This window comes from Mus caroli, unplaced genomic scaffold (genome assembly GCF_978045245.1).
Source record: "Mus caroli unplaced genomic scaffold, Mus_caroli_1 scaffold_3, whole genome shotgun sequence".
Lineage (NCBI taxonomy): Eukaryota > Metazoa > Chordata > Mammalia > Rodentia > Muridae > Mus > Mus caroli.
The window spans coordinates 89413433-89435354 of record NW_028227258.1 but is presented as its reverse complement, the minus strand read 5'-3'; the positions used below and the strand labels follow the sequence as shown (position 1 = coordinate 89435354).

Genomic DNA, 21922 nt, shown 5'->3' with positions numbered 1-21922 from the left:
ACACCATCAATAAGACAAAAAAACCACCAACAGATTGGGAAAGGATCTTCACCTATGCTAAATCAGATAAGGGACTAATATCCAATATATATAAAGAACTCAAGAAGGTGGACTCCAGAAAGTCAAATAACCCCATTAAAAAATGGGGCTCAGAACTGAACAAAGAAATCTCACCTGAGGAATACCGAATGGCAGAGAAGCACCTGAAAAAATGTTCAACATCCTTAATCATCAGGGAAATGAAAATCAAAACAACCCTGAGATTCCACCTCATACCAGTCAGAATGGCTAAGATCAAAAATTCAGGTGACAGCAGATGCTGGCGAGGATGTGGAGAAAGAGGAACACTCCTCCATTGTTGGTGGGATTGCAAGCTTGTACAACCACTCTGGAAATCAGTCTGGCGGTTCCTCAGAAAATTGGACATAGTACTACTGGAGGATCCAGCAATACCTCTCCTGGGCATATATCCAGAAGATATCCCAACCGGTAAAAAGGACACATGCTCCACTATGTTCATAGCAGCCCTATTTATAATAGCCAGAAGCTGGAAAGAACCCAGATGTCCCTCAACAGAGGAATGGATACAGAAATTATGGTACATTTACACAATGGAGTACTACTCAGCTATTCAAAAGAATGAATTTATGAAATTCCTAGCCAAATGGATGGACCTGGAGGGCATCATCTTGAGTGAGGTAACACAATCACAAAAGAACTCACACAATATGTATTCACTGATAAGTGGATATTAGCCCAAAACTTAGGATACCCAAGATATAAGATACAATTTGCTAAACGCATGAAACTCAAGAAGAATGAAGACCAAAGTGTGGACACTGTGCCCCTTCTTAGAATTGGGAACAAAACACCCAGGGAAGGAGTTACAGAGACAAAGTTCAGAGCTGTGATGAAAGAAAGGACCATTTAGAGACTGCTGTATCCAGGGATCCATCCCATAATCAGCTTCTAAAAGCTGACACCATTGCATACACTAGCAAGATTTTGCTGAAAGGACCCAAATATAGCTGTCTCTTGTGAGACGATGCCGGGGCCTAGCAAACACAGGAGTGGATGCTCACAGTCAGCTATTGGATATAGCACAGGGCTCCCAATGGTGAAGCTAGAGAAAGTACCCAAGGAGCTAAAGGGATCTGCAACCCTATTGTTGGAACAACATGATGTACTAACCAGTACCCCGGAGCTCTTGTCTCTAGCTGCATATGTATCGAAAGATGGCCTAGTCGGCCATCACTGGAAAGAGAGGCCCATTGGACTTGCAAACTTTATATGCCCCAATATAGGGGAGTTCCAGGGCCAAAAGAATGGGAATGGGTGGGTAGGGAAGTGTGGGGCGCTATGGGGGACTTTTGGGATAGCATTGGAAATGTAATTGAGGAAAATATGTAATAAAAATATTAAAAATTAAAAAAAAAGAAAAGTTAAGAAAAAATGTGTATTTAGAGCTCCAAAATGAGTGCTAGAGAACACAGAGGAAGCATATCAAACATTTTAAAGTGGTCCGTTTACCTTATTGAAAGCATCAAAAGTGAAAGCAAGATGAGGATTCATTTGCTGATCATTTTCACCCACTGTAACCGCTGTGACAGTGTCACTCAGCCCAAGGACTTTGATTGTTTTAAACATAAGGGTATTTCCCTCTGGATATGATGAATGTGTGCAGTTAACAACCAAGTTATTCTGAGAAGAATGAGAATACAATGTCAGATGTTAGGTCTTGGCAGTAACCAGATTGATGAGGTATAGGAAGAAGTCAATGAAGGAGCCATTCAGCTTCCCACCCCACTAGCTGTCCCAGTGCAAGTAACTCCCTTTGTTTGTACATAAGTCATAAAACTTTATTTTTAGAATAAATGCCAAAGTCACATATGAGGTCAGTCATATGTAATATCTCTTATTCCAGTCCTTATATTGTTCAGTGATAACTCAATATTGTTAAAAACAATAAAGAATTCTAACTTTTCTGAAAATTTCTTATTCAATATTTTAAATAATTCAAATATGTTGAATATATAGAAATTATTTTCCTAGGGAGGTTGTTAGAGTAGACTTTAAGACATAGAAAGACTACAATGCACAAGTTTCTTCATAAATTGAATATAATTCAGTCAATAAAATTTGTTTGCTCATAATGAAATAATTTAAATTTAGCAACTAATTCCACAAGTTATTCCTCTTAACTTTATAGAAAACAGGAGGGAAATTTAAGTACTTCTAAGAAGTTGCCTATTTCAAAAAATAATAACATGAGAAAAATGACAAAAAAATATACAAATAAAAATGTAGCCTATAATAAAGAATAAACTAGATACTTAAAAAACTTTTCCATTCAATGCTTACATTAGAAACTGAAAACTCATATAATATATATCTCTTCTTTTCTATGGTATCTGAAATTGAAAAATAAATAGTTATCAGATAAAAGTTAATTAACTTTTCTTATTTTATTCTTACATAATACTTAGTTCTTTTAAAACTATAATAATGAAGAGCTATGGACAATTTATATTTTTTATGTATCTAATAGGTAAAGGAAAAAAGAGAAGAAATTTTAGGTAGAAATTGCTAGGGGAGTAACAAGGGTATTTGAAGTGAGGCAGTGTGTGGAAGATGCTGTAGAGGAATTTTAATCCAGCAACATGGATGCTTTGGCAAGGGATCATATCCAATGACCTTATAGGTGTATGTGACCCAGTCAGAATGCAGACACTCCCTGGATTACAGTATGATTTGGCTGGAATATAGTCATGCAAATAGTACACACTTTAAACCCTATAAATGAGCATAAATCTATTTTATAGAAGGAAGTGTTTGCAAGTGATATCTAATTGAGGGGCAAACAAAATTAGGAATTAGAGGAATATTTGACAGAACAAGTGAGAAGTAGGATACACTCCACTCATAAGAACATCGCAGGCAACAGAGGCTACTTAAGAGTAGCATGTGATTTGTGTGCATGGCATTTTTGTTAGGACAGTTTTACAGAGACAGGATGCAGAGAGAACAAGTTAGATGCAGGTGACGACAGAAGGAGCCAGAAAAATGGGGAGCCTGAAGATGTGCATCAGTTAGCCTGGAAGATTAGGAGGTACAGAGCCTAGAAGTTTCCAGTCATGGACCTAGGGATAGTTAGTACAGAGAAAGAAATGCTTAGGCTGTGTGTTCGCTCAGCTTGGATACAACTTTCATCTCATCCCTTCTCAGAGGAAATAAAAACAACTATTACAAGATGCAATTAAATTATATTGTACACATATATGGGAAAGTGTCTCTGAAGCCTCAACCCTACACAAACAACTACAGTCAGTTAAGGAATGCTGAGAGTAGTTGAAAGCCTTCTTCAGTAATTGGTATTTTGTATGAATTGGTCAGTCCTGAAAACATATATGTACAAGTACGATTACACATCATGAGCAGAAGATATGCATACACACAAATATATGAACGTATGTATGTACTAAAAATCAGTGAAAAACAAGGTCATGAATTAGAAAGAGAACAAGAAGGAATACATGGGAGGAAGGCAAAAGAAGTGGTATAATTATAATTGCATATTATAATTATAGTTAAATTATAATAACAAAAATACAGCTATGTATTTTTCAAATAATAAGACAATATTTTTGATGTTGTATTTCCTTGTTAACAGAGATATTTGATATATTTTCTGGTTTAATTTTTCTATGAATAGAAAAGTAGTCTAGATATTCCAAAGGAAACATAACTTATTCTAGTCAGCTGTATTTTCCCAAGCATGTAATTCCAGTTTTGTAGAGGCAAAGACAGGAAAGTCAGAATTTCACCGAGTTTGAGATATTTAGGACCCTGTCTCCACTAATAAAGCATTCACAAATATCAATGTGTTGTTATAATTTACTATTGCATGCAATATTGATGCATAGGTTTTACCTATGAAATTATATATTTTTTCTATGAAGAAATGACACAGTAGAGTCTTATTTTATTTCTCTTATTCATCATTTTTTAAGCATTTTGGTAAAGGGAAGGAATATAGAGGTATTCTAAAATTCAATTTAGCCTGTAATGAATCTAATACTTAATGAAAGAAATATATCAAAAAATGATATCTGTATCACATGTTTACCAAAACATTCCTAAGCCATCTTTATAAGGAAACTGAAGATTAGGACCCAATTCTAAGAAAAATAAACATAATAAAATTTAAAGAAATTTGAAAACTAATGAATTCAAATGGAAACTGTATGATAACACTTATATGAAACTATTATTACCTAAGCATGTTATATTAAAATAAATGAATTAAACATGTTATGAAAAAAATTTAGATGATTGATTAAATCTAAAACCATAAAATTAATATGCATGATTCACATAGTATAATAAAAGGACTCATAACTATTTTATTAATTATTTCGTTTGTTTCTAGTTGTACTAAATTCTCAAAATATAAACTAAAGGACTCTGAATAACAGAGAAAAAATTTCTTTTCTTTTTTTAAATTCATTTATTCTTTATTCAGTGGTCTGCCTGAACATCAGAAGAGCGTGCCAAGTCTCATAATAGATGGTTATTAGTAACTATGTGGGTGCTGGGAATTGAACTCAGGACCTCTGGAAGAGTAGTCAGTGCTCTGAACCTCTGAGCCATCTCTACAGCCCAAAAAGGCTCAAATAATTTGATATGACATTAACTACAGCTAAGAACATTGATTTGTTTTTTACTTTCATTAATAAAATGTTATGTTTAAAGATTACAATTAATGGTTCAGAACATTTAAAACCATGACGTAATCACAACCCTTGAAAATTTGACAAATTATATCAAACTAAAATATTAATTTAACATAAGATCACATGCATTTGTCAGATATTTCACAACATACTATTCACAAAGTTGATATGTTAATCATATACAGAATTAAAATTTAATAAAGTACTATAAAAACCATTATGAATAGAACTTGTATAAATAAAGCTAAAATACTGTTATCATAATGGATAAGTAAGCATGCAATACATTAAAACTTGCCTTTAGATTCACCATCATCCCAGAAGAGTTCTCCTTTTGCTGCCTGGTTTTCATCTAATGCAACAATAAGGCCTAGAGGATTCTTTCGGCTACAAAGTAAAATGTGGTTTGTATACAACTAAAAGTTATTTTTAATCAATTTATAACATAATAAATACATTTCAATCTAAGTTTTTAGCTGCATATTATCATAATTTTTGTATTCGTAGTTTTCATGGAAATATATTTTAATAAGTAAAGACAAACTTTATACACTTTAAGACATATTGTAAATCTGTGGTATTATTTAGTCATTGAAGGATGTTCTATCTGCACAATTTAAATTATATAAGTCTTTTATAAGATATTTTCTTCATTTACATTTCAAATGCTTTCCCTTATACCCTCCCCCTGCCCTGATCCCCAAACCACCCACTCCCACTTCCTGGCCCTGGCATTCCCCTGTAATGGGGCATACGATCTTTTCAAGACCAAGGGTCTCTCTTCCCATTGATGGCCGACTAGGCCATCCTCTGCTACATATGCAACTAGAGATACACTTCTGGGGGGGTACTGTTTAGTTGATATTGTTGATCTTCCTATAGGGTTGCCGACCCCTATAGCTCCAGAAGATGTTCCCACTTGTAATAAGGACACATGCTCCACTATGTTCATAGCAGCCTTATTTATAATAGGTAGAAGCTGGAAAGAACTCAGATGTCCCTCAATAAAGGAATGGATACAGAAAATGTGGTACTACTCAGCTTTAAAAACAATGAATTTATGAAATTCTTATTAAAACCAAAGAGTTAAATGTGTCTTAAGAATGCCTGGCTTGAAGTGCTGTGTAGATTGATTAGTGTTAAAAAACACTCATGGTATTTGTGAGGATCCATATTTGGTTACCAGTACTGACATCTCATGAATCAAAACTGTCTGTAACTTCATCAGGAATATTACAACCTCTTCTGCTCTCTGTGGGCACTGCATATATGTTGAGCACATACAGACAAGCAAGCAGGCATGTATACATACACATAAGATATAAAACTAACTTACTTACTAAATAAGAATGTTCATTTCAACCACTATAACCTTAAACTGAAACATATTAGTCCTCCAACTGATATGATACTCCAGATGTGCTGGCTAAGTTTAGTCAACTCAGCAGAGGTCAGTGTCAAAAGAAAGGGACCCCTTTTGAGAAAGTGCCTCCATAAGACCTGATTGTAGGCAAGCCTGTAGAGCATTTTCTTAATTAATGATTGATGGGGATGGTCCTGCCTATTGTGCGTCTTGCCATAACTGGGCTGGTTTTATAAGAACCTGGGTTCTATAAGAAACTAGGATAAGGAAGCCATGAGGACCAAGCAAGTAAGCAACACCCCTCCATGGCCTCTTGCATCAGCTCCTCCTTCCAGATTCCAACTCTGCTTGTGTTACTGTTATGACTACATTCAGGGATGGGTTACCATGTGGAAATTCCTCTCCAACTTGCTTTTGTCATGGTGTTTCATTATAGACATAGGAACTATAACCAAGACAATGGTATTTTTAAATGTTAAGAGAAATGTAAAATAATTTTAAAAATTAAGTCAGAGTTGTCATGGAAATGATTCATAAGGTCAATTACACATTTTCATACTGCATCAACATAAGATAACACTTCTGATGGTGTAGGGTCCTGTCAACAATTCCACAGAAAATTTATTACTTGCAACACAATAATCAAAATTTGATTCTAATGTTCAAAGGGATCTGCATAATGAATAATTTTTAAGAACATATTTATGAAATGGTTTTACAAGTAATCAATTCTGAAAAATCCATCTATGAAACTGCTAACGCCAACTGATGTACTCACTAGTATTTCCTCAATAAACATTTTCAGAAAGTAGAGCCAGTCACTGTTATTCTTTGGATATAAATTTCTAAAACTGTAAGTCCCAACATACAACAAGATTTTATTCCAAGCAACAAGAATAACTCATAGAACACAAAGTATTACGAACATATGTGAATAGGCAATATCCCTTCATTTTACCTTGCTGTTGTTGTTACATTAGGTTGCTGGGTAGGGATGATATAACCTCCTCTAAGATGTAATCCTATTTTATCTTCTGGAAGGTACATGTTAACCCTTTGTTTTCTCCATGTTCTTTTTTCACCCTAATAGTTAAAGAATATATATTATTTTTATTGTTAATGAATATTTTAAATCAGCTTTATCATGATTCTGATTTATACATTTTATTTATTACTATTTATTAATTTATTTCTATGTGATGAATATAATTCATTGAGATTTTTATGCATAGGAAAGTAAGTTCATTTTCTTATAAAATATAATATAGGATATAGATAATTATTTTCTTACCCTATAATAATTACCAATTGTACATTTATTTTATACCATTTTTATTCATAATGCTATCTGCATTATGGAAAAATGTGTAGTATTCATCTTTAGCATGGCTCCTTATTCAACAGAATGCTCTCTACTCCTACCCACTGTACAGCAGATGACAGTATTTCACTATTTTAATATGCAAATCACATTTTCTATATACATTGTTCAAATGCTATATATTCATCTTGCTTTGATATATTCCTATAAGGATAGTACAGCTGTAAACATATGAGTATGTAATTTTGAAACATTCCCACCACTGTCACATGTACATGACAAAGTAACATAATTGAATCGTAAGGCAAGTCTATCAATAAATACTGGAGAAATTTCTGTCTCATTTTACAGAAATTAAAATAAAGAGTGGTTCTGTAGGAGATACCAAAACACAATTTAATGGAAGATGCGATAAATTGTATTATTTCTTTCTATACCAGAGAAGTATAACTATTGTTCAAAATGAAGGATCAGAATTATGATTTTTCCATTTTATAGAAAAAATGATTATTAATGAGGAAAGCTCATAGGAAATTAAAAAAATCAAGTGATGATAATGGAATGAAAATTGTAAATACATTCATTTGGCCAGCATGAAAACAGACACATGCAATGAAACATTACACTGAACTCATATATATGCACATTATTGATGTGTCAATCAAACCATCATATGAAATTCTTGAAATACAAGTATCAACTTACTTATTTAGTACATATCACATGCTTTCATAAAGCTACCATATTACTTCATAAATATACATAATTAAAATAATAAATAAGTAAATAACAGGAAAATGGTGCACATAAAATATATTTTGCTTGCCTTAAGAACTTTTTCTAAATATTCTTTCAAACAAAAGTCCCACACAACCAATCCCAATAAAAGTGAAATATAGTAAGTTTAAAAAAATGTAGCTACTTTATAGATATTCCGAATCTGAAGTGGTGTTACTAAAGTCAATTTCTAAATACATGCTGTCATGTTGGCTGTTCTAGTTGGCCATGAAAATCATTCAAAATGAATTTTTTATTTAAAAACATGTACACCTTTCTGACAAAAAGAGAAATGGAAATTATGAGCAAAGAATGAAATGTTTCCACTTCTTTCTAAAATACTCCATTAATTCCATTTAAATATAAAAATACATGTGGGTACTGATATATGACTTCATATTTAAAATCTGGTTCAAGTGTAATGAAGTCTAATTGTATACCAAATTTTAGAAAGCTTTCCAACTGTAATATCATCAGAAATTCCAAGAATATATATACTGTGTGTACAAGAACATATATATATATATGAATATGTATATATACACATACATACACATTACATACATATACATCTATATTATATAGAGAGAGATAGATGTAGATATAAACATTCATATATGTTACTTACTGTTTCATAATCATACCAGGTAGCATCAGGAATATATGCACTCACGTTTTTTGTTGCCTAAATAAAGAAAGCCAGTATAAATACACAAAATTAATATGATATTAAACATATTTATGAAATCCCAATTCTTATGAAAGTAGTTTATCAAGTATTGTTTTAGATTTTCCATTTCTTAGGAGAAAAAAAATGCTTCTTATTATTTTACACCAGTAAGTCTGAATTATAAACTTTACATTATAAGAAAAACTCCATATTTAAGTGGCAAAGGGACTACTTCTTAGTTGGCAATTATAATTAATATATACACTTTATTGCTATAAACCACTTGCTTATTGTGATCCAAAATGATCATTTCTACATAGATACATGGACACTGGAGTTTAGAAACAAGAGACACATACTTCATTTCTCTTGTTTGTTATATATATATATTTTCTTTTCTTTTACTGAATTTTTTTATTTACATTTTAAAGTTTATCCCCTTTTCAGGTTCCCCCACAGGAAAAACCCTATCCCATTCCCCATCTTCCTGCTTCTTTGAGGATGCTCCCCTAGTCACCTGCCCACACACTCCCTGCCTCCTCACCCTGGCATTTCCCTACACTGGAGCACAGAGCCTTCACAGGACCAAGGGTCTCTCATCCCATTGATACCCATCAAAACCATTCTCTGCTACATATGAGACTGGAGCCATGGGTCCCACCACGTGTATTCTTTGGTTGGTGGTTTAGTCCTGGGAGCTTTTGGAGGTCTGGTTGGTTGATATTGTTGTTCTTGCTATGGTTGCAAACCCCTTCAGCTCCTTCAGTCCTTTCTCTAACTCTTCCATTGGGGACCCTGTGCTCAGACCAATGGTTGGATGCTAGCATCCACCTCTGTATTTGTCAGGCACTGGCAAAACCTCTCAGGAGATAACTATATCAGGCTTCTGTCAGCAAGCACTTCTTGCTAAAATAGTGTCTGGGTTTGGTGACTGTATATGGGATCCCCAGGGATTGGCTATTTTAAATGCCTATTTTACTACCAACATAGCAAATTTGTAATGTTTGTGTCTTCCTAAATGTGAGCTATTAATAGTATTATAAGTTTTAATTGGATACAATAAAAATAAACATTTCAGTATAAAATTGATCATACACAATCTCCTTCCTATGTTCTTTCATATATTTAATAGTCTAGGTGTATGAAAGAACTTTATTAAATGTCAAATTTCTTTGGAATTTTAAATTTCATTGAGAGATTGTGAACTTGAAGCAGTTCCTTGAGCAATAAGAGTTACCAAAAAAAAAAAAGGTATTTATAGATTTGGCAACACAAAATTGTCTTTAGCAATAAATATAATACATAGGTAATGCCTACTGGTCTCAAAACAGGAGTGATAAGCAGTGCAGGGCCCCATAGGAACTGGGTGTCCTCGATCCAGCTGTTTGGGTCTTCATAAAACCTTTAAAACAATTAGAATATTTAATATATAATATTGCAAAACAATTGGAGGTAACTTGCTTACCTCACCAGTTCTTTCCTAAAATACTTATTTCAATTTTATTTTAAAATGTCATCCTGCAGCAATAGTTTTAATGTAGTTCATATGGCTTATATGAGGACAGACAGATAGGGGAAGGAACAGAAGAAAAGAGAGCAGAGAATGGCAGGCTTGAGTTATTTCCATTCTTACAAAAGTAATACCCAAAGTATACAATCAATATATATGTATAATAAGCAGCTTGTTGTTTATTATTTTCTTGTAAGGCAGGTTCATAAATTCCAAGAATTATTTCATTAACCACTTTCAAACTTTTTTCACTAAAAATCTAGTATGCATTTAAAAGAAACATTAGATCATTTCCTAAAAACTTCCTGTTAGTTCATAACAAAAATACAAGTACACAATGTATAATTTTATAAGTATGTCACACTATTGGCAGGTTGTAACAGTATGTAATTACTATATTCTCAATCTTTCTTACTAGTATAATCCCCCTAATATATTTTATCTGTACTTTCTGATAAGTTCTCTCACTCATGGCTTAATCTTTTCTACCAGAGGATTAATTTCATTTAGTACAACCAATATACATATCCTAAAACTTCATTCAACTAGAAAAATAATAATCTTAGATTCACTTTGGCTCTAGTGTCATTACTGTTAGTGTTTTATTACATGTCTGAATATACTTGTTATCACTATTTCTGTGTGAGTGTGGTATGATATCTATGTTTGTATACATATACATATACATATACATATACATATACATATACATATACATATACATATACATATACATATACATATACATATACATATACATATACATATACATATACATATACATATACATATACATATACATATATATGAGAGTGTAAATATATATGTGTGCATATATATGTGTGTGTATATATATATAAATCTTGTGGGGGGTGGATAATTGTGTATCTGATATTATATATGTATGTGATATGAATGTATGATATAATTTTGGATACTATTTGTATCGTGTGTGTGTGTGTGTGTGTGTGTGTGTGCATACATATGTGTATAATGTATTGGTGTTGTATCCACTGGACAAAAGTGAGCAAGTTGACATACCCATTATCACATGTTTTCCTCTGTTTTGTCTTTGCTTAATTGCTTTGATCAAGGTATCACACTGCACTAGTAGCTCATTAATTAGACTAAGCTAGATTGGCAGATCAAAGAGTACTTGGGACCCACCTCCCTCTGACTCCCTTAACACTGCAGTTAAATTCAAAAGTAGCTCTGTCCGTTTTTTGTTTTTGTTTTTTTTTTTGCATGGGTTCTTGATATTAGAACTCAAGTCCTGTTGTTTGCAGACAGAGATCCCTCTGAAATAGCTTTCCAATACCTTACATTATAACTCTTACTTGTAATTCTCAATACTCACTCATGAAGAAATGGCCTTGCAACTGTCTCACCAAATGAGTGGGCTCTATAGAACAGAGTATAGAGGAAGGGAAGTAAAGTGTAGCGGATGGTTAGGTAGTGCCTTGATGTGTTTGCCAAAAGAGAGTCTGCTCCCCAAAAGGCAGGATCTTGTTCCTATACCATAGCAAAAGAAATAAAAAGAAGAGAATATGTAAATGAACATTAAAATTAGACTATTCTAATCATTATTTAAAACAAGTTGTTTGAATTTGAACTCTTCTATGAAAATTTTTAAAATTGACCCAAATATAACCTCTTTATGCCTGAATGTTTTAGGCTTTGTATCTTAAGTTATATTTTAATTAATCTCTATGTTAAAGGATACGCTTTTCTACTTAAATATACGGTTTTAAAGAGGTGAAAAATAGCCCGATAAGCTTTCAAACTCTTAGTTTTCTTTAGACTGTCTCCAATTTTATTTTCTCAAAACATTTGCCAAATAATCCGAGGTCCTTTCCAGTTTACAGCAGCATGCCTGTACCTGAATTTGTGCTCAGCTACATGGCATAATGTGACCAATAACCTAGATGTCACCCATTCAAGCACAGGCCTTAGTGTGCTTAAGAATTCTTTCCTGTGCATAGTCATTGACCTCAGAAGAAACAGAAACAGTCTAAGGGTCCAGAAAACCAAAGAACAAAGTTTCCTGGAGAGTTAGCAGATTTCAGCTTTAAAGTTCAACACTCTTCCTGAGACCAGAAGATCTAACTAAGAGACAACTTCCTCCCAGTGCCAAGCTTGTTGACACAGTTTGCTAGAGGGTTATAGAATTTACTGAGCCTCCTTAAATTTACAGTGAAATCACGCTTTCTATTTACTAATCCCAGACACAGAATATACAGAGGGCTGCTATGGCTGAATGTTTTCTGGAGATTCAACGCTCTCCTAGTGATCCTGTACACTTCAACATCTTTCCTAATGACCTGTCAGAGCCTGTTGGAACCCAGCTGTGGGATGACTCTCCCTGCCAGGTCACCATCCTTCCATCAGCTTTCAGAGGCACAGACTTGAACAGTGGGTTGACAACAAGTCTCACTACTCTGTTGGCTTATAGCCATTCTGCTATCCGCCACACGCATTCTACTAACTAAGCTCAATACTCATCCTGGCATACCATTTACATTTTAGAAACTTCAAAATGAGTGCAGAATATTTGTATAAATCTCTTCTATGAAATTGGATTCCTCAGAATCTTCTTTGTGCCCCTTTTGGCTGTGTTCCCTGAAGTTCCTCACAATGGGAGCTCTGCAACTGACATGTCTCAATGAAACTGAGGTTTTGTGTGAGAGTAACTTATAAACACTGAAAACTGTCTTGATCATCATGTTCTTAATTGACTGGCAGGTTTAAAGGATATTACTATACTCTCTTAAAAATATATCTATGATAACTCACAGCACACAGATTTCAGATAAGAAGAGCTGTATTCCCCAGTACTGCTATTCCTACCGGTTCAGACTAGTGCTTTAAAAGTTTTGAGTTTACTGGCATGTTCATTGAACTCTTATTAATCATAATAAAATGTCTTTGGACTCAAATCATATTATCTTGAATCATTTTTTCTTTTATAAAAACAGCTAAGAATCTTACATAGAAACGAACCAGTATCCCCACAGAGCTTTTGTCTCTATTTTCATATGTAGCAGAGGATGGTCTAGTTGGCCATCAACTGGAAGAGAGCCCCTTGGTCTTGCGAAGATTATGTGCCCCAATACAGGGGAATGCCAGGGCCAGGAAGTGGGAGTGGGTGTGTTGTGGAACAGGGCAGGGGTGGTAGTATAGGGGACTTTCAGAGAGGAGATTTGGAAAGGGGATAGCATTTGAAATGTAAATGAAGAAAATATATAATAAAAAGTTATATTTTGTTATAAAGTAAACTGGAACACAGTAGTTAAAATCCAAGATAAAAATATGGATACATTTCGTTTTGTAATTTCCTCATGTGTCCATTTTATACATAAAATATATTTTCAAAATTTTATCTATGAAACATGTTATATACTTTAGATCTTACCTTATGTATACAGATGGAAGTACATTGCTTAAAAATACAGTTGTGTTGGTTTCAATACAAACTTGGAAGGAAAAAGTGTCACTTACCGCATAGCCTTCAGCATTGTGGTTTCTAGAAAATGGATAAAAGGCTCCCAGTTGCATCCATCTTGTGCAGAGTTCTTCTGTGGTGTCAGCCAAAAATCCACAGATGTCCGCCCCTACCTAAAGGACAGGGTTGTGCTTACTCAGTGTAGCCCTTCTAATTTACCTAGGACATCCCATTTTATACACCAGTTAATCAACATTGCTCATGGTCTACTTGCATTTTTGCCTTTATACACATCTCCTAAAATGATTTAATCTCCATATTTGCTCCTTCTTTGTATCTACCTACATTATTATTATTCTCTGCACTCGACTGCCATCCTTTTCTCACCCAGAATGTTCCTATTGCGAATTGCAGAATCCTTTTTGATGACCAGACATTTTTTTATCAGCGGTTTGCACGAAGCATTTCTCACCAATAGTTAGCTTTGATTTCTCTCTTTCTGTTTAGAAAAAAATCTTTTGAACTTTTTGAATATATGGGGTTTTCTCATTTACTATTTCTTATCAGACATATTCTATACAATATTTTATTCTTGTTTTCTATAGATTTACACTAGATTTTTTTAATTCAATATAAATGATTTAGGATGTATAAGCTGAAATTATCATTTCCCAGATGGTGACTGTTTTCTACTTTTAATCTTTAAGATAGCTTTCAATTGGCTAAATGATTAATTTCTTTTTAATCCAATTTACATATCATGTTCTATAAATTGTGTTCATTGTGTTTTGAGACATTATTTTTCTAACATGTCAGGAAATATCTTCTTACATTTTCTTCTAAAATAATTAAACTTTAATCACAAAATTTTTATCTACCTGGTACTTTGTTTTTTCCAGAATATGTGAGAAATAGCAGTGTGTTATATTGTTTTGTTAAATGTTTAATTAATCACCCATCTAAATATTTGATGTTTCCTTGGATATTTGCAAAGATGTAGATCACTTAGAAGGTATGTGTACATATGCATGTGTACATATACATGAGCCTGTGTCTCTTTTATAATAGTTATATATAAAAGTTGTGTGTGTGTGTGTGTGTGTAATTGAAAACTCACAGACAATATACAATGTGTTATTTCCCCTTTCTTTATGTGGTAGGGTGAAACCCTGAGCAGTGATATTGAATTTCAATTGCCAGTCTTAAAGGTAGAAAAGAAAGAGAACAAAGAATGTAGGTACTGGAAGATATCTGTCATGTTCAGATAAGAAAGGTAAGAAGCAAGGTTGACTTTAGGAACCAAAGTCCCAGCATAGTGAATGGTGAATGGCCAGTGAAGATCCACACCTAACTGTGATACTATTGATAGTAAATGCTCTAGAGGAAGAGCCAGTTTTCCTCTGGAATATTACCACTGAGAGGCTCTGTATACTTCTATAAATTGCCCTATACCAATGTACGTACTAGGTGCATAAGGGGACTCAGTATGTTTTAAAATTAGCACGTGATATTGGGATGGAAAAGTCGTGGGACATAGAGGAGGAAACAGATAAAGGAATGGAGAGATTTGACCAAAAGACATTATAGACAGACATAATGATTTCAAATAATAAAAGATTGAGGTCAAGAAAGATGAATGAGGGCAGGGGCAGAAAATTAAGAGGAAAATATAGTGACATATATTAAAAAGTTAAGTAAAATATTTCAAAAAGTTCTTGGGCAGGGGGAGTGTGTGGGGGCTTTGGGGATAGCATTTGAAATGTAAATGAAGAAAATATCTAATAAAAAATTCTTATATATTGATTATCAGTATTTATTTTTTAAAGAGTTTTTTAAATTCAAATCCTATGTTTGTGCATCTTTTCAAATAATCACTTCACATATTTGGTTATATTTCACTTTGTTTCATTGAAATAACTTATTATTATACATTTTAGATTAATTACTTTTCTTTGCCTATTTTTGGATTCACACCATTTGTGTCTTTGACTTTTCTTTTACTTTGCCTATATTTATTTACTTCATTTTATTTTATTTCATGTATTTTTACTTTTGAAAACGAAGGTCTTGCTGAGTAGTCCAGTTTGTTCTTATATGTAATACTCAGAAATTTAGTCTGATCTCATGACACATAACTTCTTTAATGCTGAGATTGAAGACATGCCCATCATGTGCATCTGGTTTTTTCTAATTTTTTATTTACCATTTATGACTACAACTTTTCCATATGGTTTAAACCATGCAAACTTTGATCAATAATTTTAAATTACTAGCCTTCAGTTGTAAATTGATTTTCCTTACCTTTCTGAAATTTAACTTTCTATTGGGTGAATTTATTTATATATATATATCATGCTGAAATATTTTTTTAACCGTCCAACTACTATATGTGCAAGTTATTCTGTTTCATTTGACTTTATATGCTAGAAAACGTAATAATTATTATAAATTCATTTCAAATATTTTGTGATGAGTTTCTATAATTTTGACTCTGTGTTTTATGCTATTTTTAAATTATTATCAGGCTTTTCATATTCCATATTTCAGATTTATTACATTTGCTCTACCTTAAGCGTTTGAAAAATTTCTCCACCCCTGCTCTTCACTAGTAGTAAACCATCTTACCAAAGGCATGCCAAACATGCCGAACTCCAGCATTCCAGTGATGGACCACTCCATCTGCTCCCAGGAGGCTGTGTTGTCTCCAAGCCAATGAGCAGCATGGTGTCCCGAACCAGCAAATGTTGACCGGGTAAGGATGAAGCTTCTCTTATTAGGAAAAACTTTCTCCACAGCTCTAAAAATATAACCAAGTAAAAAAAAATAACTACTACCGAAAAGTAAAATTGAACACATTAGTTAAAAAAAATGCTAGTTTCAAATGTGTGTTTGATCTTTTCAATGACACAAGGAAATACTTCAAAAATTTTGTGAAATTTTAACATCTATTTTGCATTTAGCTACCAATATATTCTGATCAAACATATAAAACAAATATCTTTGAAAAATATTAAAGTTTGAATAATTTCATGTATCAATTACTAAACTGAAAGTATAATATGTATACTGGCAATTAGCATAGCTGAGAAACATTTGAACATTTTCTAATAGTTTCTAATAGTCTACTACTTTTCTATCCTCTATCAGTGCCTGTTCATTAATGGTAATTTTCCATCAAAGGGAATTCATCAGAAAAATAAACAAACAAAAGCCCAGGTGTCCTTCAAAATATGAAGTCAATGAGGCTCTCTCTGTAAAAAATATGGGATTCTCACATGCCTTTTTCACAGCATAAGCTGTTTTATATTGAGCCAAGATAGTTCTGGATTTTAATCTGATAATTTACATAATTTAAAGTGTAATGGTCCACACTTCATTCATGCCTTATTTATTTATTTTTAGATATTATTAATTAGAATAGAATTACAATTATTTCCTTCCTCCCTTTCTCCCTCCAACCTGTATCAAGAGTACTCCCTCCAAACCATCCTTTGTCCTTCACTTTCAAGTTTACAGCCTATTTTTTCTATTATTGTTGTTATTACTATTATTACATAGGGTTTATATAATTAGAAGTAACAACTTTATAAAGACGATATCCTATAGTTTCAGTGCATTGTATGATTTAGCACCAGTAATTTATTAACACTTGAATATTCACTTAAAGAGAATGTTAAAAAATAGAAAAAAAAAGAAGAAACTTATATCAACAGAGATTTGTTTACCAGAAAAATATTTCTGAAATTATTATGTAATTAACTCCATATATATGATAAAATTATCATACATGGTTATTAGTGTTCCTTTAAACATAAAGAAAGCACATCAAAAGATTTTTAAAAACCAATAAATAAAGAAAATGATAAAAAAATACTTAGAAGGTCTGTGTGTTGTCAGTTGCTGCTCTCTAGAAACTTACAGAACACTAGCAAAAGAACTGAAACTCAATATGTGCTATATACCTGTTTCTGTTTTGTGCCATGTTCCTTATTCTATTGTGCTCTACTAATTAGAAACTAAATTTTAGTTGAAACACTTATTTTCAAAGGATAAAGAGCAGTTACTGCATCACCATTTTAAGCCAGTTGGGAATTTCATGATTGATAAAAACAACTATATTGTACTTTTCAATAGAAAACAGGAAAACAAAATTTCCAAAGAAAGTCCTCCATGGAATAAGCAAATCTTTGCTAAATACACCTGTCATATAATTCCTGGTAACTTATTAATATTGACAACATCAATATTAGTAAAAGAGAAAGATAATTTAATACCATAGGATTTTTAACTTGAAAATATTTTTCTTTCTAACACTTGCAACATTCTATCTAAATTTATAAACTTCCAGAAACACATGTGTAAACAAAACATAGTGAGTTATTGAGTTTCTGCATGAAATTTGACTTACTTCTCTGTGGCTATAGCCATGCTGTATCCATACAGGCTGTGTACATCATACTGTTTCCCCCAGTGCTGCACAGCATCCATGCAAAGCGTTTTGGCATACATGATTTTGTCAAGAATACCTTAGAGAAAATAATATCACAATATTTTTGTGAGATATTTTATCACAAGATTTGTTTCTGTTTTTATAGTGTGTTCTATATACATAATCAAAACAAAACAAAACAAAACTCACAAAAGACCACATTTAGTTAAACAATATTTGATAAGGTTCCTGCATTTCATTTCTGTTGAGACTGGACAAGAATTTTTAGCTACAATAAGTATAAACCCATTACACATTAATTGTATTACATGTAGTGTATTGTATTTAATTAAATGATACTTCATTTTTTTATAATACATAATTCTATGGGGAATAGTCATTAATAGGTACATTGCAATTTACACATTGATGCTGTGCAGCATTTGTCTAAATATTAATTTTCATCATTTCTAGCACACTAATTGATTTAAATGTGATAATGCTTAGGACCTGGTTAGATGTCTCAGTAAGGAAAGTTGAGGCACACAAGCATAAAGTCTTGAGTTCATATCTCCAGAACTCACATGAAAGCCACACATGGTAGTGACCACTTGTCATCCTAGCCCTGGGAGGTATAGACAGGTGGGTCCACAGAACTCTTTTGTCAGGTTGTCTGTCTATATCTCCCATACCCCTTCTCTCTCATTTAGTCAATCAACACACTCTAGGTTTAAAGAATAAGCCTTGTCTTTAAAAAATGAGTTTTGGGTAAGGTTGCTTACTCAATAATTAGAAAAAATTGTTGTGAAAACCCAAGCACTAGAATTTAGATCCCAGCACTCATATAACATGATGAATGTTCAGGGCAGTTTTATAATTCTGTGAATCAGAACAAGAGTCATTACATTATGCTAAGAAAATATGAGTGTCAATATCAGGAAGAAAACCTACTTTAGTGGAATAAATAGAGGGTGATTGAAAAAACAAAAGTTTTCTCCAGGGTTCTGTGAATTGGCACAATAAATATGTCCATGAACATAAGCATATACTGGTAGACATACATACAACATTAAGAAATAAAATTTACAAAATAGTATGAAGAGGAAAAATTAACATCTAGTTTTACATGAGGTCATGTAAAGTCATGCAATTATATGCATACACAAACAGCACACACAAAAAGGAAATAATAAAAGATATTGCATTAATTGATAGAGAATACCTTCAGCATCTCATGTATGAGCATGAAAAGATGCATGCATAGAACACAAACAAATATGTGGTATGTTAATGCAAAAATAGGGGTATTATATTTGCCAAAGAAGAAAGAAAAATCATTAAATTTAGGATTAAAAGGTATAGCAAAATTTGTGATTATACATATACCTTATAATTTATTAGTTAACAAATATTTTGGCTCAGCATTGGGTATTCAGGTAAGCAAATACAATTTACCGGGAGTAAAGGGAGGGTAATTCAGTAGATTGGGAGCACATCCTTTCTGAGAACCGTGAATAAAACTGGAAACTTCATTCATGTCCTACACAGAAAAGGAAACATTGCAAAGTTTTTAAATTGTGAATAACAGATTTCCAATTCTATTTAAAAATAAGTCATTATTGAAATTGTTTTAATCCTGGATGTGATCTATCTGATATATATATATATATATATCAGATTAAATATAATGCACACAGATATATGTGTCCGTTAACATAAGCATTTATTCATATAGAAATAAATAATACATAAAGAAATAAAATGTACAAAATAATATGAAGAGGAAAAAATTAACATCATGTATATATATGTACATACGTATGTATGTATAAACATATATATATACATATACACATACTAAGACAGGTACTTTAGACTTGAGTGAAAGATTGATGATTGTTAAGTGTGGCAAACACCTCTCATTTTACAGAATTGTAAACCTATGAAAACTACATCTTCACATTTAACCAACATTTTTCAGAGTTATGTCTGCCTTCTCACTGTAATTTACTTATACCCATTTTCAGTGTAGTCATTAATTATACATCTTTGATGGTGACAAGCAGTTTTCTAGTGTCTATCATGCTCTAGCCTATGGCTTGTAGCAATATTCACTTAATCTACATCACTGTTTGTTCCTGTCTTCCACATGTATGATGTTTACATGTGCTAGTAAGTGATAGAAAATATTTAAATTTCACTTAAAATATACTCTATAGTGTGTATGTGTGTGTGTGTGTGTGTGTGTGTGTGTGTATGAATGGGTGTGTGTTTATGAACATAACATTTTCTGTTCACCAAATAAAACCACTTGTTTATAAGAGTTACTTACAATCCAGAGTCCATCATATTCCACTTGCTGATGGAAAAGATTGCATTCATTTGCCCACCACTCCCAGGTTCTGGGATTAGTAAAATCTGGGTACACTGTTAACCCTGGCCATACCTAGATAAATAGATTATTCACATGTAAAAAAAGAATTATTTTTTAAATTCAGTAGTATCTCAAATGCATGCAGTTAATATTTCACATTATTAAATCTCTAATATTGTACTTCAGTAGATGTGAGACTCATGTGCATCTGAAGACAGTTAAAGTAAATATGAAGAAATATTGAGTATTTAGAAAAAAAGAAAAAGAGGGGAATAAAGTTGTCATATGAAGTAAAAGAAAATGTTTTTCTGAGTATCCTTGTAGATACTCAATTAATTATCCAAAGTAATATATCTCAGTCTCATTAATAAAGCAACTATTATTACATATACAAACACATCTACCTTCAAAACTTCAAGAAAGAAGTTTCATTATATTGGCAATACTTGCTAAATATTGTCTGATTGTTCTAAATATTTTTATAATGTCATATGATTTACTAGAACTTTGGGAGGCAAATATATTTGTTTTCATTTTGTAAATAAGGTAGACTATTTAAATCCATCCTACAAAGTGATACAAATGACACACAGAGAAAGTAAATGGGATCTTCAAGTTCATATTCCCAGCAGCTGGTCAGCAGGATTTGAACTCAAAGTAGCAGAGATCCGATCCTATTGTATCTCAGATGAGATATAGTATATTGCCTCTTTACTATGCATGCAATTTCAGACTATGATTTCTTTATGTATTCCTCAAATAACAGTATTCACAGGCAGGCAGAATTTATTTCTAGTTAATGATGACAAGTTTACATAGCTTTAAAACCAGATAAACACTATTTATTATTTTTTTGATCTGGCCAGGATAATAGTGACAAGTGTCCAAAAAGCATAGTCTGTGAAATGGCAGGGACTTTTGTGGGTCTGGTGTAGCTTATTATCACAGGAGAAAATGCTGTCTTGGAAAATTTAAGGTTGTAAGATACAGTAAGGATAGATACAATATTTATCATTGTTATAAATTATGGTTTAATAAATACATATTTACATTTTTATTTCCTCACAGTTTTATTTATGTTGTTTGTTTGTTTGTTTGTTTGTTTTTAAACACAGCAGTGAATTACCAATGCTATGTGTCTAGTAGATATTTGCTTTTGCCACAAGGTATGGCTATGCAACTAGTAACATTTCTTCTGTGCAAACATCAAGGGCTGGGAAGGTGCCTCCATCAGTGAAATATTTGCCACAAAAGATTTGCATTCAGATTCCCAGAACCGTAGCCACTCTGAAATCCCAGTACT

At 32.6% G+C, this 21922-nt stretch overlaps 1 protein-coding gene across 1 annotated transcript in view; it reads right to left on the bottom strand.

Moving 5' to 3' along the window:
• Si (sucrase-isomaltase) overlaps positions 1-21922 on the bottom strand; it is a 74720-nt gene that overhangs the window by 35223 nt on the left and 17575 nt on the right. The window contains exons 12-23 of the mRNA XM_021158399.2: positions 20578-20691; positions 19701-19785; positions 18225-18342; positions 16442-16613; positions 13873-13989; positions 11732-11886; positions 10182-10266; positions 8823-8879; positions 7055-7179; positions 5032-5120; positions 2362-2411; positions 1531-1701 (exon numbers count right to left, since the gene is read on the bottom strand). Of these exons, the coding sequence (XP_021014058.1) occupies positions 1531-1701; positions 2362-2411; positions 5032-5120; positions 7055-7179; positions 8823-8879; positions 10182-10266; positions 11732-11886; positions 13873-13989; positions 16442-16613; positions 18225-18342; positions 19701-19785; positions 20578-20691 (1338 nt within the window). The remainder of the gene's footprint in view (positions 1-1530; positions 1702-2361; positions 2412-5031; positions 5121-7054; positions 7180-8822; positions 8880-10181; positions 10267-11731; positions 11887-13872; positions 13990-16441; positions 16614-18224; positions 18343-19700; positions 19786-20577; positions 20692-21922) is intronic.